The sequence below is a fragment of the Cibotium barometz genome, chromosome 1 (genome assembly GCF_041138505.1).
Source record: "Cibotium barometz isolate CiBa-2024 chromosome 1, ASM4113850v1, whole genome shotgun sequence".
In the NCBI taxonomy this organism is placed as follows: Eukaryota; Viridiplantae; Streptophyta; class Polypodiopsida; order Cyatheales; family Cibotiaceae; genus Cibotium; species Cibotium barometz.
Window position 1 is genome coordinate 55,069,245 of NC_141046.1, and position 22,980 is coordinate 55,092,224.

Here is a 22,980-nt window from a genome sequence, read left to right on the forward strand (position 1 = left end):
TTGGGTGCCGGCAAGGGGGTGTGCTTTGCTTTGCATGCAAAAGGCCCTTAGTTAATATGTAGGTGCGTTGTTGGGTCGTGCCTATGGAAGTGCATTTAATTAGTGGCATTTTGATCATTGGCGATTCAGGCGATAGACTGTACTATGGATAGAGATTTTCACCCAACATCCCCTCCCTCCCCCTCCCCCCCCCTCCCCCCAATTTGTGATATATCTAGAAAGTTGAACCACTCATGTGGTTAGTATCGGCTTCCATGGGGACTTTGCTTTCCTCCTTGCTCTATCTCCCCATTGCTTTCTTGTTGAGATATCGAGCTCAACTAGTGCTGCGAACATTTAGATAGAGCTTTCGCACTTATGGTATTGGCATGGTTGGTGAGATTATGGTTGATATGCGGCCAGTGGTTGGATGACAGGCTGTGCGACAGAGCCACTTTGGAGTACTAGAGTTATGGCATAGTTATAGCACCATCTCATATAGTCTAGTTCACACTAGTACTTTCTCTTATAGTCTATACTCTTATCTTTTAGTTATATGGTTGTAGAGAAGAGAAGAAGATAGACGAAAATTCAGCCATCGATCTCTCACTTGTGTCTTGCTCTCTCATGTGTGTGTGTGTGCTTGCAAGGAACTCAAGCTCTTCCTCACGCTCGCATTCTCTTTATGGTTTCTGAGCTTCGGTTCATGTGAAAGCAAGCAAGAGGCAAGAACAAAGCAAGTAAGGAAGCGGTATACGGGTAAGAGTATTATTTTCTCTTTCTCTTCTTGTTTAGGCATGACACTCCCTCAGTAGCTCTGGAAGCTACACATCTCCGATTGAGGAGGTGCCTTTGCAGGCTTGGTGGAGGTACTTGTGTGGTGCATAGTATTTATGTTTTGCAGCCAGAATCACGTTTCAAGTGCGTTTCGGTCTCCGTTCAATCATTGCAAGGTGTTTTGACAGTTTCGAAAAGTTTTGGTTAAGAATCGTCTCTAGTTGAAATTTGGTTATTGCAGTGCAGCAGTGCATTTTGGGAGTGCAAACAGTGTTTGCACATGTATTGTTGATATTGGGCGTATGTACATGTACTTTGGTCACATTTGGTGACATAAAGGTTGTGCTGCAGTACCGTTGTAGCAGTTACAGAAGATACTGCTGTGTTAAAGGTTGTATGCAAAAATTATTTGTTTGTAGGTTTCTGGTTATTGTAGGCAAACATGTTTGAGAGACTCAATTTGATTGTCAGTGATGAGGTGGACAAGAACAACTTTCATGCTTGGAAGTTCAAGATGACCAATTTTTTGATGGGTAAAGGATTTTGAGACTATGTCGAAGGAGACAATAAAGAGTCTCCAGAGTTGTCTGATGAAGAGAATGCCACTCTAGCAGATATAAAGGCATTCAAGGACTGGAACCACGATGTAAGGAAATTCATATATTGGCTTTCAATCAGTGTCACAGACACAATAGACACATACAGGATGCCATGCGCATAGTGGGTAGGTTGATCTACATGACTATTATTAGAACATACTTGAGCTATGCTATTGAACTTGTGAGTCAGTTTATGCAGGTCTCTACGAAGCCACACTTGGATGTGGCTAGACGGATTCTCAGGTACATAAAGTCCACAGTTGATTATGGACTTTTCCATGAGGCTGCGGAGATACAGCTACATGGGTTCATAGATACTGATTGGGTTGGTAGTGTCGCAGACAGGAGGTCTATCCCATTGGCTTTATGTTTTTATTTGGGATTTTTGATGAGAGTTGGAGTAGTAAGAAGCAGCCAACATTTGCTTTCTCGAGTACACAGAGACAGAGGCATCTTGTGAGGTAGTTTGGGTTCAGAAGATACTTGGTGATATGGGTGAGCTCATGGTGGATAGGGTAGTTATTTATTGTGACAACATGAGTAGCATACAGTTGGCCAGTAAAGGAGTATGCCATGCTAGAACGAAGCACATTGAGGTGCATTATCACTTTGTGAGAGAGAAGGTTCTAGCAGGTGATGTAGATCTGGTAGGGTAGTTGTCATTTATTGTAATAACATGAGTGACATATCATTGGATAGTAACCCAGTATACCATGCTTGAACGAAGCACATTGAAGTGCATTATCACTTTGTGGGAGAGAAGGTTCTAGCAAGTGATGTAGATCTAGTATATGGCAGCACAGAGGATCAAGTGGCTGACATCTTCATGAAGACATTGAGCACAAAGAACCTCCATAGGCTTAGGACCTTACTTGGAGTGTAGTGTATGGAGTTGAGCTCGAGGGGGAGTTTTCAAATATCGAGCTCAACTAGTGCTACGGACATTGATGACCCACCTAGGTGTCGTAGAGCTTCCGCACTTATGTCATTGGCATGGTTAGTGAGATTATGGTTGATATGCTGGCAGTGGACAAAACAGGCTGTGTGACAACCACTTTGGAGTTCTGGAGTTATGGCATAGTTATAACGCTATCTCATATAGTCGAGTTCACACTATGGACCGATCATTATATGTTATTGTAGGAGAGTACTTTCCCTTATAGTATGTACCCTTGTTTTTAGTTATATGGTTCTAGAGAAGAGAAGAAGATAGAAGAAAATTCAGCCATCCATCTCTCTCTTGTGTCTTGCTCTCTCATGTGTGTGTGTGTTTTCTTGCAAGGAACTCAAGCTCTCCCTCTCCCCGCATTCTCTTTATTTCTCGACTCCTGCGCTTTCTTCTATTTCTGCATTCCTCCTTGCTTCATCTCCCCACTGCTTTCTTCGTCTCTTTGTACTACTTTGTTCGACATTTTTTATTGGTTTTTTAATGGGTACCCTTCTCCTTTGACAAGGGTACCTATGTTTGGCCCATCTAGTTAGGCTTGAGAATGATACTGGCTATGGTAGGGGAATTGGTGGTTCCTATCTTTTAATTGTAGCATAAGCTTTCGAGGTGGATGGGGGGGGGAATCTCCTATTTATAATGTGTATGGTAATAATCTCAGGGTTCCATAAATTTGTCAATCTTTTCCTTACCCTTTTGCTAAGGTTGCGCATGAGGTGCTAGTAGCATTGGTAGCGTTTGGTTGCCATTGCCACTTTGCTGTGGCACTTTTCTTGGTGGCTAAATAAGTTGGAAGTAATGACGGTATGAATTTAGGTACCCAAATGCTCATGTTACCTTCATAATACCCTTGGGCCACTAGAAGGGCATTAGGAACCCACCATCTTTGGGTAGCACTACTCTGTTGGGGTTTCCTTCTTTGACGGGATGGTTTTGACTACGTTGCTTTAGGTAGCCAAAGTTGTGTTTGACCTACATATTTTTCTTATACTTTTAAACCTCCTTCCTTATTACGAACCATGTTTTTGGTTTAGGGTTAGTTTTTGCTGCCTTGCATCGCGGTCTACCTTGTGCTGTGTCCTATGCTGCTCCTTTCTCTTGGGTATCTAGATTTTCTTTTTTCCTTCATAGTATCCTTGTGCCCGGAGTATTTCCTTTGGCATCCACCATTTGTCACCTTCATTGTGGGAACTTCGGTGTTGCTAGGGGGGGCTAGTGGGCTTGGGTACTTGTGATTCTGCTTCTTCATGGTTAGGCATGATAGTAAGCAAGGGTGTTAATTGCATTAGTCCTTGGAGATGCCAGTTGTGTTGGGGGGGGTATGCGACGAGATGAGGGTTGATTTAGCATGGGTCACTCCTGGTGTGGGGGGGCAAGTAAAGAATTAGTATCTTTTTTAGTAGCGTGGTCGAAGTATGGGCTGGATTGGCTTTAGCACTTCTTTACTAGGAGAATGGGTATTTGGTGTTGAGACATGGGCCCCTATTATGTCATCAAAACAATTACTTGTCCCGAAGGCTAGTTACAAGGTAGTGGTTCTCGAGTCTCAGTCGATAGGTGGTAAGTGTATTGCACATGTTGGTTTAATACTTTATTTTCTAACCTTTTGTTTTATAAGGTTGTATGTTCACATACACTTAAAAGTGGGCACCCACTTTGGGCACCCACATAGGGGCCAAGGTGAGGAGCCACACTTAACTCGTGTGTGTGTGGGGGTGGGTGCATGGTCACCTACCCACATCACCATGAAGCTGGCCGCCCACATGCAAACGTGGGGAGCCAGCCAACTCTAATCGTTTACTCCACTCCAACCTATACAAAAAAGGAGCCACCACCTCTATCGTAGAAAAGGAAGAAAGCGGCGATCATCTCCTCCGTCTCAGGCTGTGCACTTGTTCACCGACAGGCTGCCCTCCCTTGCAAGCGGGTGCTTCTCTCACAGCAGCAGGCGGCTGTGGCCTATGTACGTGGCTGTGTTTATTCTCCAGCGGGCTGCTCTCTGCACTACAAGCAGCGCAGGATGCAGCCAAGCGACTCCTACATCCAGGCAGCTATTTCTCCATCTCCTCAGGCGCCTGTTGTCCAGCCAGCTGCCCACTCTTGTCGGCGGTTGTGTGCCACCCTCCAGCAGGCGGCTACCTACTCAGCATAGCGGCTGTGCACTCCATCACCAACAAGGTGCTGTGCTCTGCATACTAGCGGCAGCTATGCCCTGCATATAGGCGGCTCTTGCTCCACCTCTTTTAGGCGACTTCAACACTCACCCACTTGCAGCCACGGTTGCGCCTGTCTATAGCTGGCGACTTCGTATGCCTCTCCTCCCATACAAGCTTCTGCCAGGCGGCTGCATCACCAGGCGGCTGCTGCTGCGAGACAACTACGCCTCCTCCTCCACAGAAGGTGGCTGTGTCCTTCACAGCGGGTGGTTGTTCTCCTTTGTAGGCGGTTGTGCCTCCTTTCGATTATGCCCCATTCATCCTCATCCAAGAAGTATTTCTTCATGCATGCATGACATAAAACTTCCCTTATAAGGGGTTATTGCAATGTGAAACATGGTAGTGAAAGCTCCTATTATGCATGTGGTTTATAAAATGAGTTCACTCCTTCAACTCATGCTTTTGTGGGGGTTAATGATGGTTGTTGTAGCACACACCAAAGTCTCATGGGACATTAGGCTTCTAGCTCTCGTGTCCAGTTTTTGATGGTCAAGTCCAACCACCTTGATGAGAGGTGAGTTTTCACACTAGGAATGGTCCCATTCCTTTCTAGTTTAGCTTGCGCTTTTGGTTCTTGGTGTGCATGAGAATCATATCCTCAACTTTCATCTCCACACTCTTAAAAGTGTTTCGATGTGTGTAGATCCTTGATGAGGGGTGATTTTACACACTAGGAATGGTCCCTTTCCTCATCCCTGAATTTTATTTCTTTATCTTTGAGCTTCTTATCGAACCATTACTTATGTCGTAGCTTTTCACAATGATGATCCATAGACTGCACATAGCTTACTGCACATAGCTTGGCTTTTCCTAACCGTTCAAGCTTGAATAGATAATGAGTTTAGGATGTTTTCTATCAACGTTTCCTTGATGGTACTTCTTAAGCTTGGTACTAAGAATTCCATGAGCATGACGACATTTTTTCCATATATCAAGTTAAAAGGTGTGGGTGGATGGCCACCTTGTAAGCAATCTATTAGAGCGTAGCTAGGCATACATGAGGCTTTAACTATCTTGGTCAGGATAATATATATAATCTTATTTGTGCTTTTAGCTTGGACATTAGCCTAGGGATAGTAGGGTGAGGATTTGTGGTGTACTACCATGAATTCACTTAGCAGGATCTTGATCACAACATTGATGAAGTGGGTTTCCCTTTCGCTTTACACTAGTTTGAGTGGACACCCAAATCTAGTAATTATATTATCATAAAGGAATTTGGGTATCACTTTGGCATCAGCCTTTATGGTAGCATGTGTCTCAACCCATTTGGTATAGTAGCCTATAGAGACAATGATGAAACATGCTTGATTTCCTTGAGCGGCTATTCCTAACGGATGGACTAATGGGTCCATGACAAGTTAATACTCCATTTCTCAACTGGTTGGGCATTCTATCATGATTGTGAACCCCAACAAAAAGTTGACATTCATCATAGTCTTTTACAAATTTTTATATGCCTCAAAAAAGGTAGACCACCATAGACCAACTAGTATGGCATTCTTTGTTGTGGCCACTACTGATAAATGTCCACTAGCCACACCGAAGTGGGCTTGCTCAAGACATCAATATATTTGAATTCTTGAAGATATTGCCTCGTAATTCTGTCTTGGCCTAGCTTGTATAGTTACCCCGTAATTAATTTTGGTATGGGGCTTCCTTTTTAATAAGGCATCGTGCTCTAACTTGATTAAAGGGTCTCCCTTGGGGAATACCATTAGCCAAATAACAAACTATCTCTTCAGCCCATTATGGAACAATATGCAGAGTTTGAATAGTGGGAAGGTAGTTCATCCTCCGCTTGATTTGTGGTTGTCCATATGCACTTGTTGTGACTCCTTTTGCATGGTCATAATGAAATCAAACTCTAGCAAGATCAAAAGCCATTGGGTTATCCTTCTCGTAGCACAAGGCTTATTGACCAAGTAAAGAAGCGCCTAGTGGTCTTAAAAAAACACAAATTTGGTCTCGCCAAAAGATAATGGCAATACTTCTTTACTACATAGTTCACAAAAATCCCTTCTCTTTTTGTGGCGGTGTAGTTCTATTCCATGTCATTCAATTGGCTCTACTGGTGAAGCTTAAAGGGAAATCCATGTTATGCTCTCCTAGTTGTTAGCCAATGGCAAAGGCCAAAGTGTCAATGTGCATGTGAAAGATAATGGATCTTGGGTTGGTGCACTTGTTAAGGCTTTTTTAAGAGTGCCATAGGCTTTTGGTTGACACTCATCTAGCCATTCAAAGATGACAAGTAGTCTGTACAAGGGTCTAGCTATGTTGGCGTATAAGGTTATGAGTCTTCTATAGTAACCGACATGTCCCATGGACCGTTGGACACCCTTGAATTTTGTGGGTGGTAGGAGCTTAAGAACCAGTTACCTTGCTATCATCTGTTAAAATGGTATTTTTGGAAACAATGTGGCCACTACCCCATGTCTCACCCAAAACTAGCATTTAAATCGATTAAGAGATATTCGGTACAATCTACATTTCTACCTTCCTCAAGCACCAGTTCATGTCACCATCATTGTGACATATTAAACTAGTTGAATCACTAAATGGCGAGTTACTTAAGGTCAATAGGTCACGCGGATACAATGCACCATCAACCCATAAGTCTATGTTTTTTTCTCTCAGTACTAAAGTGAAGAAGTGAATGTATTTATGCAATGGTTTCCTCTTCTACACAAATATGGAAATCTATCTTACATTTTCTCATGTTAGTAATATTCTCTAAGGGAGGCATGATTTAAACTAAGGTTAGGAATGAAAGAAGGATCATAGTAAAATTAAATAAAAGAAATAAATGATGAAAAGAAAAATCACAGGAAACATTTTTCATATAGACTACAAGAAGGTAGATGCGGGCTAAAACTCGTAAATAAAAATATGCTTTTTGAGGTTAGGTATGGTTAGGAAGTCATTTTTTAATAAAAGACACCAAAATTATACATTTTTATCCTAAACCTAAATTTTAGATCCTTTAAACATACATACTTTATTTGTGAGGTATATTAAAAGGGTTATGCTATTTGTGAGTTGTAAGATATGATGGAAAACTATGTGGGGCTACAATGAGAGAGTTGGCTGAAAAGGCATTTGAAAAGATGATTTTGGGGGTTATATATGATTGGGAGACCTTTTTTTAATATTAAATGTTGAAAATTGAAATTTTTGAAAACTCTCATTTTAAGGTCTCTTCTACCCATGTTTTATGGATAACTGGGTGGTTGGTGGCGAGGATATGGTTGTCTCCTCTATGCTTTAGCAGGCGTGTCATCTTCATCTTTAGATCTAGGTGTGGACCTCCTCTTCACTACTTGCCATATAATGCATCTGGTGGTGGCTATGTATGTTAAACTATGTATATTGGGCTACATCTTTGTTTATGGATAAAGTGGATGGTGCCTCCTCCTCCACCGGATGGTGCTATTCCATGAACACTATATCATAGCGAGCCAAGATCTTCCTTGCCTTAGGGTTGTCTAGTATGTAACCAAGATCGTTCTCCTCCACTGGATCGGGCTATTCCATAAACACCATATCACAATGAACTAGGATCTTCCTTGCCTCATGGTTGTATAGTCTGTAACCCTTCATATTGTATCCTAAGAAGATGCCCTTTTTACTTTTGGCACCCCACTTGGTCCTTGATGAGTTTGAACAACATATAATAATTACATCTAAAAGTGATTATTATATCACATATAATAATCACATCACATCCTAACAAGATACACTTTTTACTTTTGGCATCCCACTTGATCCTTGATGAGTTTGAACAACATATAATAATCAGATCTAAATGTTCTGAAATATGAGACTGAAGGTTTCTTACCAGAGTAGGCACATTGCTCGGTGTAACTTTGATTGAGTATATACACTTCTATGTTTACCCGAGCCCAAAAGGCACGTTGCCCGATGTAACTTTGATTGAGTATATACACTGCTATGTTAACCCTGGCCCAAAAAGGTATTCAACAATTATTTCCCTATTAGCATACTCTGTTCCATCTCCCCACGATCATGTGGCTCTTTCATTCTGCCATGCCAGTTTGTTGTAGAGTATGCATATAGTGGTCAAGTGTCTCTTGATATTCCATAATCCTTGTAGTAGTAGGGATTGAATTTATTTGTAAACTCTCCACCGTGGTTTGTTAAAAACTTCTTTAGCTTCTTTCATGTCTCATTCTCAACCAGCTTATGCAATAATTTATACTTTTTAAAAGCATATGCCTATGAAATTTATTATATTTTGATGCTCAATATTTTAGAAAGAATATATGTTCAAGGAATATGCTCAGGAACCAACCCCTAAGTTGAATGTGCAAGCAAATTATTTAAAGATTGCACAAGGTGCAAGTGGTAAATATGTGTACAAGGAGCACTTTAGTTTAATTTATTTATTTAAAGGTCACACAAGGTGCAAACAATGAGTGTGTGTGTTTGTGCCCATTAATTTTTCATATTGGGATTTACTATTAAGATGTAACAGTTAATTGGAACAACTAATATGTTTACAGATGATGAGTAGTGTGAGTGTGTCACACGTGGAGGATTCTATTTTGTGTCAACTTCATATGGTTATTTTATGGCAATGTGCCATGATCTTGATGTTTATATTTTATCCGCCCTTTTTGTGTGTGGGAATGGACATTTAAATTGTATGTGCATGTTAATAAAGTTTATGGTGGAAGGCACATAGGTGTAAATAGGATAAGTGCCTTGCTAATTTTATAAAAGGAAAAGCCCCAATCTTGTGCATGCACTCTATTATTGGCTCAAGGGCTAAATTTTGGAACATGATCAAAATACCCATGTCATTTGAAGAGAGCCTCATGCATGGGGAGAGAGATTGAACCCAATCTTGTGTCGTATTCTTATGCTTCTCTCTCTCTCTCTCTCTCTCTCTCTCTCTCTCTCTCTCTCTTATTTACATATATTTTTTAATTATCTTTCATATGCTATGGCAATTGGCAATTGAAAGGGATTTGTTGAATTAAACTATTTGGCAAATTGACTTGAAGAAAAGATCCATTTCAGTGGTATTAGAGCATAGGGCCAACAAGTACAAGAAAGGAAAAGCTTGGAGGAATAAACAAAAAAAGGGGGGTTTTGGAATTTTTAGTCAAGCTCAAGTAAGCCTTATACTATTTCTTCTTGTGTGATTTGTTAAATTTAAGTTCGCAAATACATAAATTATTTGAAAAGCTTGCAAGCTTGCCAAAGCCAACCATGAGGAGTACTTGAAATCACTATCAAGACAAAGGAAAAGCCCAAGTTGAAGCCTAGAAGCTTAAGGAATTTAAGATTATGGTATCTTAACCATTGGGTAATACCCAAAGGTCAAAACTAGGTGAAAAACTGCTAGTTGTTTTCCAAAACCATAAAACCACTTTCTTTATCACTAATCCTCTCCCAAATCAAAGACCATAGATGCAATTAGCATAAGGAGGAGCTTCAAGTTTACCCGTCGGGTTTTTCAAAGGCTTCAATCTATCCCTCTCTTCATATACGAACAATGGGCGATTTTCTTTTTTTTTTCCCTTCTCACTGGTGCACACAACCACAAGAGGGATAGCCACACCAGCGATGGCCTACCAAGTAGTGGGCACCTTGAAAAGCACATGAATGTCCACACCAAGCAAGCGCCCAAGCGCTGGGCTGCACAAGGACCACAAGCTCAAGAGCCACCACAAGCCATGCCCTCTCCTTCTCATAGACAATGATGACGGTAGTTTTTTGTTAATTGCCATTTATTTTGGCTTTCTTTTTTTTGTGTTAGCTTGAAAGGCTATAAAGCTATAAGCTTTTAATAGCTTCAAAATTAAAAGCTTAATACTTAGCAAGATAAAAGCCAAATACCCGACTTCGAAATTTTATTACCGTGCACGTCAGTGAGACCACAACCACAAAAATATTTACCAATTGCTTTGAGAAAGTACTTAAGGGTTTTAAATAGGATACATATAGTGATTTAAGGTTGGGATTTATCCAAATTTTAGTTTATAAATTTAAGACTCTTGTGCATAGAAAAGCATGTGCCCTTAATTCAAGGACAATCTTTTTGTTTTGAATACTATACTGATTTTTGCTCAACAAAATTACTTTTAGTGTATTAAGCTAGTTCGGTAGAAAGTTTCAATCGGGAGTTGTTTGTCCGTCGTGTTGTCATACCACATAAGACACATAACTTTTACTGTTTACTCCTTTTTTAATCTTTCTTTTTTGTTTAATATTTCAGGCATGGGTGAATATCCACTCCTTCCTACTGTCTAGCAGCAACTTGATTCCTTTCGGGTTGTGCTCCCAAATCAACAACTACGGCATTGGGAGGGCTTGGAGAGAAAAGTTTTCAACATATTCTTGACATAATTTGGATTTGATTGGCTATATAGGGGGCTTTACCAAAAATAAAGCAACCCATCATGTACATAGTGATAGTGGTGAGGGTTGAGCATTGATTTCCAACAAAATCGTACATACACCTACATCTACTCCTACTTGTCATGGAACCCTTTTGTACTTCTTAAAGAAATAATTTTAAAACTCACAAAATACATCAAAAATTGAAACAAAGACTTGAATTAAATTGAAGCTAAATAACATAGCATAACACAAGGAAAGGGAAATAGAATAACTTCACCCCATCAAGACAAGATTGGGTGCAATCTCCCCCCTTAAGTGTGTAGCTCCACTTCCATGACTTGAGTATTTAGAGAATTTTATTCATAAAAAATAGCCCAAGGAGCTAAGAATAGATGTGCGTACAAATTGGGCTTGTTTTTCCCACTTATTGGGTATTGCTTTACATATTATTAACCATATGTAGGCTCCTAAGGTTTGTACATATAAAAACCTTTGCCCAAATATAATTGCTAATGGGCCTTGTTACATAAAATTGCTTTGTGCACATTTGCACATATAATAATCTTGTGCACATTTGTACATTCCATTAAGCTGATTCCTGCACAAATTAAATTAAGCATATTTTTCTACGATTATTAATTCATAAAAAATATGATTAAATATATACCTATAACAATCCTCCCGTTTGAGGAAGCAACTGTCCTCAGTTGTGTAAGAGAAAAATGTTGAGAGAACAAGATTATGCTCGTATAGGTATTGATGTCATAACCTGTAAGGTAAACTCAGAGGTCCGAACATGGCTCAGAGGCACAAAGGCATGGCTCAGAGGTCTGAACATGGCTCAAAGGCACAAAGGCATGGCTCAGAGGTTCTTATGAACATGGAATACCAACAAGAAAACTCATGCGATACCTAAATTGGTGATCTTCATACTGATCATCAAATAACAAATAATATGTACAAAAAGTCTAATACATGATTCATAAAAGAAAAATGATCACCATCTTCACACCACTGCTCAATCCACCGGCCATAAGACACCTTAATCGGTACCCTCATATAGTGCGATACCTCAATCACTACCCTCGCACATCTCATGCAGTGCGACACCTCAATCGGTACCCTCGCACCTCTCGTTGGCTATACTCATAGACACTATCCACGTTAGTTAAACAATCAATTGAACATGTCAATTAATCCCAACGTCGTCTTGAGATACAAAAAACTCACAAGTATTCAAATAATAGCCACACACATGTTTGCCAGGCGTAAATAACCCGGGAATCACCCCTCCATACAAACCAACTGAAACCAACAATGGAGGCCCACAAGCATGCCATATACGGGCATCCCCAATATACAGTTGCATAAACGGATGGCTTCATGATTGGTGTGGAAGACTAGATCTACACATAATGCATATACAATGAACCAATCAAATGAATGTATGTAAGACAAGTCTAAATGTCCCATACCACATAGGCGCGTGTTGCACATACGCACATAGGATGGTAAAAGTTAGAAGACATAAATGTGTCTGGAGTAAGTATATGAAACCAATCTGATGTCCCATACCACCAGATTAATTTCATACATCACTTCCTTCAGAATAGAAGTTTGAGGCGGAGTGGCCAATTCCCTCTAAAACTTAAATTCTGACACAAATTTTCTCTATCTAGAAATTTTATTTAAGTTACTGAACTTGAACTAATCTTAATGTTGAATCTATAGTTTATTAATTAGGTTTTTAGGCTATAAAAATATTATAGAAATGTTTATGAAAAAGTTTTTTAAAAGGAAGTGAATATATATATACCTCCATCATTGTGGTGTCACTGAAATAATCTTTCAAAAACAATATTAACACTGGAAAGAGATGTGAATCGTTATTGCTTCTATGGATAGGGTATATATAAAGTTATTAAACAAAATTTCATGAGAAACTTAACATCATAGGAATAAAAGATAAATTGATTAGGTGTATGAGGGTAGAAAATACTAACCTTGAGTTGAAAAGCTGTTTGAGAGGGTGTGAGATTGTAAATAAACAATTGATACAAGAGATGATGTAAAGATTAAGTTACATTTGAAGTTGAAATAAACTTAAATAATAAATATGAAACTTAGCAATCATAAGGTTGAGTCAAGTGTAAGAAGGTCGTACCTTATATATATTCGATTGTAATGATGTTCTACATTGAGAAAAATGAGAAAGCAATGCGAACGGATATAATTATCCTTCCAAATCTAACTAGGGTTTTATTAAATTATGACCTTATAAGAAATAAAACTTATAGTAGTATGGTTTGAAAGTCTACCCATAATTATTTAAGCATGATCATTATTGTAAGGATAGAAATGAGAAACTTACTTGGAAGGTGTTCGAATTACTGTATGAAAGATAAAACTTACATAGAAATATTGGAAAAAGTTTTTTTTAACTAAGTTATAGAGGGCAGTAACTTACTTGTAAGTGTCAAATAGATTTGCTACAAAATACATCATTAAAAGGACAAAAATAGCACAAGCATATGTGACGTTTTAATTTACTGTCATGATTAAAATTATGGAAAATGGAGAAACTTACTTGGGTTGGACTGCAAAATATTAGTTAGAAGAAAATGAATCGACAACTAACAACTTTTATTTTTATGCAAGTTATCAAATTACACAAGGCGAATACTTATTGGTAAAGCATCATACACTTCAATTGTTAATTTATAAAATTTAGAAAGTGTAGTTATTACTTAGCTTTCACCCACAATTTGTAAGAAGTCGGAAATTCGTAGAAAGCCTTGATTTAATTTGCAAAAAGTAAGTCTTAGAAAAAGTATGAGACATTGTTAAGTTTTGATGTTGAGCCTTGGATAATGCTTTCAAGATCTTGTGTTTGCTCAAAGTTGCATTTCCTTGTAATCCATGGTGTTGAATCCACTTGTAGCTTGTGCTTGAGCGCTATGGGTCTCTTGTACATATAATTTTAAGTTATATATATTTTTTAAAGCTTTTTATGATAATTTAAGCTTAATCAAGGCTTGTTTAAGTTTTCATATAAGTTTCCCAAATAAAGGAGTGCATAAGGCTGTCTCTCTCTCTCTCTCTCTCTCTCTCTCTCTCTCTCTCTTAAAAACACCCAAAAATTAAAGCTTTTTATAGCTTTAACTAAAGTTTTACGTAAGGCTCAAGCTCTAAGCTCTAATCTCTTCTCTTTCTCTATAAAGCTAAAAGCTTTAGCAGCTTTAAAAAAAATTAAATCTAAAGCTTTTTATCAAAGCCTTCTTCACGGCTAGTTACTGCTTCTGCAGATGGCCATCCCGTAAGGTATATTAAAAGAATAGAAAGACACTCACACACACATATATATATACATGCTTCAACTAAAGCTTTTTAAAAAACTCTCTAAAATTAAAAGCTTTAACCAAAGTTTTTTGTTTCTAAGCTTAAATAACAAAGCTTTAATATAAAATCTTTTAATACCCAAGGTTAAAACCTTAATTAAACAAAGTTTTGAAAGAACCTGGAAATTTATAGCCAAACAACAGAGCTGTGTCTGGTGAAAAAATGTGGGGCGATAGCGAAAAAGAGAAAGAAAGAAAAAATGTGTGTGTGTGTGTGTGTGTGTGTGTGTGTGTGTGTGTGTGTGTGTGTGTGTATAAGCTTTATTTTAAAGCTTTTGTTGTTAAGCCCTTTTTTAAAAAACTGTTAGACACAAGTTTTTTTTTAAAAAAAAGAGAAAAGTCTCTCTCTGAAATTCCTATCCGCGCGACATGGGAATTAAAGAACATAAGGCTTTACACACACACACGCACGCACACACACACATTAGGATTAGGCCTTAATAGGTCTTTGAAATTAAACCTTTTAAAGCAATTCTCCATGGACATCTGCTACACGCAGTGCTGAGAGACACAAGAGGGATAAAATTTTCATGCCCGCATTTTACCATCGTTCAGGTCAGACATGCGAAAGAGTTTGCCAACAGTGCAATTTGAAGAAAGGAAGGGAGAAGCCAAAATCGAAGGCGGCGAGCAGAGAGGAGGAAAAACAATAGACTTAAGAAGGGCTTATATATGTATATAATATATATACACAGATACATACATTCATACATACATACACACATATACACACACACATACATACATACATAGACACACACACGCATATATATATATATATATATATATATATATATATATATATATATATATATATATATATATATATCATGTTATCTGGATGGGAGAAGAACCCGCCTAGCTACGCTATTGGAGAGGACGGCCGGCCCAATTTCGCAAAGAAAAAAAATAAAAAATAAAAATAAAAAATTTAACAAGCCATCGTTGCTTGAAGTGGAGAGAAAAGATTAATATTAACTTCCAATTAATCTAATTATGGTTGTGAAAAATGATTTGATTTTTAAACCACAAATTGATTTGAGAAGCTCCTAGATCCATCCATTATAGAAATCAGACACTTCCACTGGCTTAGCAATCTTGCTATGACTCTCCATGCTCCTTTCCTTGCTGATTCAATCCGTACGGACAGATTATGAAGAGGATTAAAGTTGAGGAAGGTGGTTTTGTGGTTTTTACAAACCCACTAATGGTTTTCCACCTTGCTTTACCCTTTGGGTAAAAGATTGATGGGAATTTCTTGTCCAATGGTTAAAAACAAGCCTTCTTTAAACTATACAGAAAAATAAACGTATTCTTCTTCAAATTAAATTAAAAAAAAATACCAAAATCACAAAATCACCTGTACCTTTGTCTCTTTCACCTCTTTGTCCACAAGTCTTTGACCGGCTTCAAGAAGATTGAATTAAACCAAAGCTCTGATACCACTGTCACGGGACCCTTTTGTACTTCTTGAAGAAATAATTTTAAAACTCACAAAATACATCAAAACTTGAAACAAAGACTTGAATTAAATTGAAGCTAAATAACATAACATAAACAAGGAAAGGGAAATAGAATAACTTCACCATCAAGACAAGATTGGGTGCAATCTCCCCCCTCAAGTGTGTAGCTCCACTTTCACGACTTGAGTATTTAGAGAATTTTATTCATAAAAAATAGCCCAAGGAGCTAAGACTTGCTTTTCCCACTTATTGGGTATTGCTTTACATATTATTAACCATATATAGTCTCCTAAGGTTTGTACATATATAGGCTCCTAAGGTTTGTACATATAAAAACCTTTGCCCAAATATAATTGCTAATGGGCCTTGTTACATAAAATTGCTTTGTGCACATTTGCACATATAATAATCTTGTGCACATTCGCACATTCCATTAAGTTGATTCCTGCACAAATTAAATTAAGCATATTTTTCTACGATTATTAATTCATCAAAAATATGATAAAATATATACCTGTAACACTACTATTCTCATTCTCACTTCTATTTCTACCTACAATAACTAATAGCTAATTTGTCCACTCGGACTCTTTTAAAGAGATGCTCACTACCCCAGGGGTTGACCCCATCAAGATACGAGCTCCATACACTAACTTATCTTATAACTCAGGTGATTAAGTATGTGAGCATGAGGTTGTGCAACGAGTACAAGTGCAAGTGCGAAGTGAAATGGTGTGTAATGAATGTTGTGGTTATTCATGGTGTTGGGTTCCGGTTTTAAGCGTTGGGAACCCATCTTTAGTTAATGTAGACCTTCAATCCAGCTTGAATTTTATTGCCATATCTGACCTTTTTGTTAACATCTTTCACCATGTAGACTTATCTCGAGAACCTTGTCTTGGGAACCCATCATTGATTAGGTCCTGCTCATGTGCTCGATTCTTTTAATAAAGCTTCCATAATTGCGCACATTAATCACACATCAATCCTATAGTTGATCCTTATATCTATGGCCTCATCAACATCCACTTTCCTTGTTGACCCTTGACTTTGTTAACACTCTTGACTCGATCTAGTTGATCCTGCTCCTTCAAGAGACTGATCCCTAGCCAACCAACCTTAGAAACTCCACCTTGCCATCTCAATCAAAGGCTCCACGTTTGTAAATTAACTCACAATTACCTCATGTCATCAATTTAACAACTAGATGATGTTGTTGTTATAAAATTTGTTGAATTTAGATTTCCCCTCTCTCTCACACATAGTTCCTAGATGATAACTAAAGAGTTGACTTGAGTTCATATTTTGCACCTTGTGTGGGAAAGAGTAGTGGACTACTCCATCAACTGTGCCTTTTCTAGAAAGTTTAAGGGAGGTGAATATGGGTGCATTGGATGTTGTTTGATTGGGGAGGATTGGAGGTTGTTTATGGCTCAGCAAAGTTAGCATTTGCATAGCCTGAGAGTACTAGAGTCATCTACTCATATCACACTCATTAAATGTAATTACACAACATGTAATGAACATGTTTACACAAGCACAATCAAGAACAACCATACTTATTGCACAATAATCATGGAGAAATTAATAAGAAGAGAGCTCATATTAGAGTGAAAAAAGGAGACCAAAGACCATAGAATTAAAAAACCCTTTGATCATCTAAGCAAAATGAATTAAGTGTGGCCAAAAAGTAATACTACTAGGAAAAAAGTTTCAATCATGAGTAATACCCTTAACATAGCCTCTGTTGCAACTAACAACAACAACCACTACTATATTGACAATGAATTGAGATGCAACATTGTCCTCCCTTTATAGACTTGGTTGGATACTCCTACCCCTAGGACCCTAGGGTTACAGTTTGGTAATCTAAGTTAAGCGCATTTAAGTGGGCAGTGTGTAGGTGGCAAGACATAGTTATAAGAGGGGTGTGGATTTTGGCAATTACTGCGTTGACTCCTATGGAATCCCCGTCGTTCGCCCATCCAATTAGATAACTCGTTCTTATTTCTTGGAATAGGAAAAGTTGTGAAAAAAGGAGTCTTATCGACTCTGATGTTGGTATCCACTCTGTTGGTCTCCATGACCTATTCATTTGGTATGCCACCCTCTAGATAGCAATGTACATTGATCGTCTAAGTGTGTGGCATGTCTAGTGTGACTCCTCTTGGTTGCCTTGGCCATTGATTTCTTTGTTTGAATGCCCTTCAAACATCATTTAAACATCATCAGGTCTTTTTGCTCCTCTCTTAGCCTCTTATTTCTTCCTCTCTGATGTTGTCTCCATGACCTAACCGTCTTGGCCATTGATGTCTTTGTTTGAGTGCCCTTCAAACATCAGACATCATCAGATCTTTTTGCTCCTCTCTTAGCTTCTTATTTCTTCTTCTCTAGAGGCCTTTGCATTTCCCTCATTTTAATTCTTTGAAGCTCATGGTTCATAGGGAATTTGCAGCTTGAAAACCTCCCTCGCCTCCTTGGAACTCCTCTTCATCTATCCCAAGTGAAAGGGATCATGCCTCCAACTTGCCCCCTTCTTGTGCCATAGCCTCTTTGAGGGTATGCATTTGTAGACGTCTACATGGGATAGCTTCCAACCCCAAAATTCTTTGAAGCTCATGGTTCATAGGGAATTTGCAGCTTGAAAACCTCCCTCGCCTCCTTGGAACTCCTCTTCATCTATCCCAAGTGAAAGGGATCATGCCTCCAACTTGCCCCCTTCTTGTGCCATAGCCTCTTTGAGGGTATGCATTTGTAGACGTCTACATGGGATAGCTTCCAACCCCAAAATTTCATGCCTCTCTCGGCGGACCCAAAGCCTAGGGTTGCTTGCTTCCTTTATCTCACAAACGTAGGCAAACTTGAATCTCTCTCTCTCTCTCTCTCTCTCAACCCCACCCCCTTTTTACACACGTGCGCACATGCGTATGCATGCAAACACGCACGCACGTGCATGCGTGTGCACACACACACACACAGAAAAAAACAAGGATACAATTGCAGGCAAACAAGGTGTGCTCAAGCAAAAGTAGAGTCGTGAGGAGCCTAGGAAGGGGTAGAGGATGATGAGAGATGCAAAACCTGAGTGAACGCGCCCCGATTTGCCCAATAGCGCTTTTGAATTTCCATATCGGCCGGACAGCACATATAGTGTGAACCGCGTGCAATTACTTGCTGAGGGGTTTAGGGTTTTTCCCCGACTGGCACTATTGGTCGAGGGGTTCGAAGTCTGGCCAGTCGCTCATTTGGAGTTTTGGCCCGTAACCCTTGGTGGGTTCTACCTAGAGTTTCAGCGAAATCTCTGCTAGCTCTGAAACGAATAATGCCATCAGCCCTTTCTCTGTCCAAATGATCGCAGGAGGTCATTAAACCGAGGATTAAGGTGTGGATTAGGGTGAGATTAACCAGAGCATTCGCCCAGCTTTTCATTATTAAACCAGCAATGGCGAAGCTTCTTGCAGCAAGAAAACTTGGGCAAGCGCCCTCTTTCCTTAAGAGGGTTCTGCATTCCTATCAGCCCTCATACCTGGTAATGGGTCCTTTTGCCATTCTGGCAATGGGCTGTCTTGTAGCTGAATTGCTCTTGATTTGTTATTACAATTTAATGGGTCTTCTGATTTGACGACTCTTTTGATGCCATTTCAGGCTGGAGGATCTTCCAGCGCCTTCCCATCTTTCTCCTACTACTGCCAGAGAGAGTTCAGGTCAATTTCCATGTGTGAATTACTATGTAAAAACTTTAGATGCTAGCTGTCAAAGGGAAAAAATCAGGCTATAACGTAAGCCCCAATTATAGATTTTTTCAGGGCTTGTTATCAAAGTTGTTATCTTTACTGTTAATTCCTGTTATCAAATCACTCTTCTTCAAAGGGCTTAGTTGAAAGGCTAAAATTTCAATGCCTTATGTGCTCCTTGGTAATCACCCCCCCAAATTTGTTTTTAAACCTTGGTTCAATGTAATCATGGCAATTACAATTTTTCCTATTTAGCAATATACGAACACTTGAATACAAGCATTGGGTCACTTGGTACTTGTATATAGCTTTGCACACAGGGGCTTCAGAATTCCTGAACTATGGCTCATGAGTGGTAGTATATTTTGATGGCATGATATGCACCTGCTGCACAGAGTACTTTTTTGTGCACTGTTTTTGAGGCCATACCTTAGGATCTTACTGAGGGGCATCATTGGTTTCTGCAGTTCAAAAGCAGCTGGTAATGATGTAATTGGTATCGATCTAGGGACGACAAACTCTTGCGTGGCAGTCATGGAAGGAAAGGTAGCTTATGGTAGTGAGAAGCGTCGCTAACATTTTACCCTCCACTTCTTACTTTCTTCCACTTTTCCTTAATGATTTGTTTGATCTCATGGTTTGGCACGCAGGCTCCCCGAGTCATAGAAAATGCAGAGGGTGCTAGGACCACACCATCTGTTGTTGCCTTCACTACCAAAGGTGAACGTCTTGTCGGCATACCTGCCAAACGGCAAGCTGTGACCAATGCTTCCAACACTCTCTTCGGTGTCAAACGTCTCATTGGTCGCCAATTTGACGACGCGCAAACACAGAAGGAAATGAAGATGGTACCATTCAAGATTGTGAAGGCTGAGAATGGGGATGCTTGGGTAGAGGCAGGGGGGCAGAAACTGTCACCTAGTCAAGTGGGAGCGTTCGTGTTGCAAAAGATGAAGGACACGGCAGAAGGTTATCTGGGTCGAACAGTTACCAAAGCTGTTATTACCGTGCCGGCGTACTTCAATGATGCGCAACGACAAGCAACAAAAGATGCAGGAAGGATTGCAGGGCTTGAGGTCTTGCGCATCATCAATGAGCCAACTGCAGCAGCTTTATCGTATGGGCTAGAAAAGAAGGAGGGTGTGATTGCAGTCTATGATCTTGGTGGGGGTACATTTGATGTCTCGATCTTGGAGATGCTTGATGGTGTCTTTGAGGTCCTTCTTGCAAACTCATCTCACTTTGCACATATCGTGTATTAATGTCTTTTTCTCATTTAGTGATCTACTGATGTATTTCTCCTCGTGCTACTCTCACTAAGTTTCCTCTGTCTTTTCACATAATAGTCGATGACTTTAGATGGCACTGCTATGGAAGTACTTTGACCTTGATACATGCAGTGCGTCATTTCTTCTAACTGATGTTACCTCCTATCTGCTCGTTTTTACATCAAATTGGTGCATGCTTATTTTGCTATTACAGTAGCAAATGTGTTGAATTTAGGTTTGCCTTTTAGTTTCTAGTTTTGATAGTGTCTAGCACTCTAAAGAGGTCTCTTTCTCTATGTTACTTGACACGTAGTTCAATATGAGCTACAAGAGTTTTGTTTTGCTGCAGCCAGGCTGTGTGCACGCGTGCATGCGAACACACACTTGTCATGTGTGGGTATGCGTGTATGTGTGCACATGCATGTAATGTATGAATGTTTGTGTGCACATACACATACACATTTACATATTTTATATATGTGTGTGTGTGTGTGTCTGTGTGTGTGTGTAATGTATGTATGTACACTCAATACATATACATATACATGTGTGAGTGCGCGCATGCATGCATACGCACTGTTTGAATTCATCATGTGCGAAATCTAGCTCTCCATTTAGTGTGTGAAGCACAATTTGACACCTTTTTTGCCTAAATAGAATTTGTCACTGTAATATGCAGGTAAAAGCAACGAACGGAGATACTTTTCTTGGTGGAGAAGACTTTGACAATGCCATGTTGAATGATCTTGTTCAAGAATTCAACAAACAAGAGCGTATGGACATCACCAAGGATAAACTCGCTTTGCAAAGATTACGTGAGGCTGCCGAGAAGGCCAAGGTGGAGCTATCCACATCATTGCAAACAGACATCCAATTGCCTTTTCTGACAGCTGATGCATCCGGGCCAAAACATTTCAATATCACCATCACTCGGTCAAAGTTGGAGGGTTTGGTGCTGCATTTGATCGAAAGAACACGGAAGCCATGCAATGATTGTCTTAAAGATGCAGGAATGAGTCCTAGTGAATTGGATGAAGTATTGCTTGTGGGAGGGATGACCCGCATGCCAAGGGTTCGGGATTTTGTGGCTAAAATCTTTGGCAAAGAAGCCAGCAAAGGGGTCAATGCTGATGAAGCTGTTGCAATGGGTGCTGCCATTCAAGGAGGGGTTCTTCGAGGTGATGTCAAAGATATCTTGCTTCTAGATGTTACACCTTTGTCACTTGGGCTGGAGACATTAGGGGGTGTTTTTACAAAGCTAATTGAAAGGAACACAACTATACCTGCAAAGAAGAGTCAGATGTTCTCCACAACCAGGGACCAACAGACAGTGGTGGGTATATCAGTCTACCAGGGGGAGAGAAAGATGGCTGCAGATAACAAGCTTTTAGGGCAATTCGAGCTCGTAGATGTACCACCTGCGCCCCGTGGTCAGCTTCAGATAGAAGTGACATTCAACATTGATGCTAATGGCATAGTGCAAGTCTCTGCTTGTGAGAAGTCAACTGGCAAGGAGCAGGCAATCACCATTCAGTCTTCAGGGGGGCTTACTGAGGATGAGATTCAGAGGATGGTGAAGGAGGCAGAAACGTATGCAGAGGAAGATGAGAAAAGGAGGGCAGTAGCTGATGCCAAAGCAACTGCGGAGCAAGTAATTAGTCTTGCTGAGAAGAAATTGCAGGAGATCAAAGAGAAGGGTTCCCAGGAAGGCTCAGGCGACATATCCAAGGCCTTGGAAGCACTAAAGAAGTCTGTATTTGGTGACAATGTGGAGGAAATAACTCAGAATACCTTGTTGTTGCAACAAGCCGTTTCTGGACATGGGGAGACAGCTGCTGATGCCGCCTCTACTGGGTCAGTTTCGGAAGCAGATTATGAGGATGTACCTGAATCTAAGGAAGAATCAAGAGGTGGCTAACAAGTGAAAATTGGATTCTGTTCTTGCTTGATTTGGAACTGATTGGAACCTCCTTTCAACCTGACTACTCTTAGTAGTCTCATCAAACTAGTGGTAGAAAAAAGACCTCTTTTGGGCTGGTTGGATAGCAGTGGTTAGAAATGACCTATTTGTATGGAGTTTAGGTAAATATATATCACATTGATGTGCTCTAATCTCTAGATTGTGGACTGAGCTAAATATATTTTGCATTGCAAAATGGATTTTTTTTCTTTTGAAACACTTGTATTTATGCACATGGTACCCTCCTTCCATGCATGCTGAGGGGCTGGCT

At 39.7% G+C, this 22,980-nt stretch overlaps 1 protein-coding gene across 1 annotated transcript; it reads left to right on the forward strand.

Moving 5' to 3' along the window:
- The first annotated feature begins 18,767 nt into the window (after positions 1–18,767).
- Positions 18,768–22,905, forward strand: LOC147642188 (heat shock 70 kDa protein, mitochondrial-like). Its single transcript, XM_086803445.1, has 5 exons — positions 18,768–19,276; positions 19,393–19,451; positions 19,949–20,027; positions 20,132–20,698; positions 21,429–22,905. Exons 1-5 carry the CDS (start codon positions 19,190–19,192, stop codon positions 22,665–22,667), a joined length of 2,031 nt encoding a protein of 676 aa, XP_086659571.1. The 5' UTR covers positions 18,768–19,189; the 3' UTR covers positions 22,668–22,905.
- The last annotated feature ends 75 nt before the right edge of the window (positions 22,906–22,980 follow it).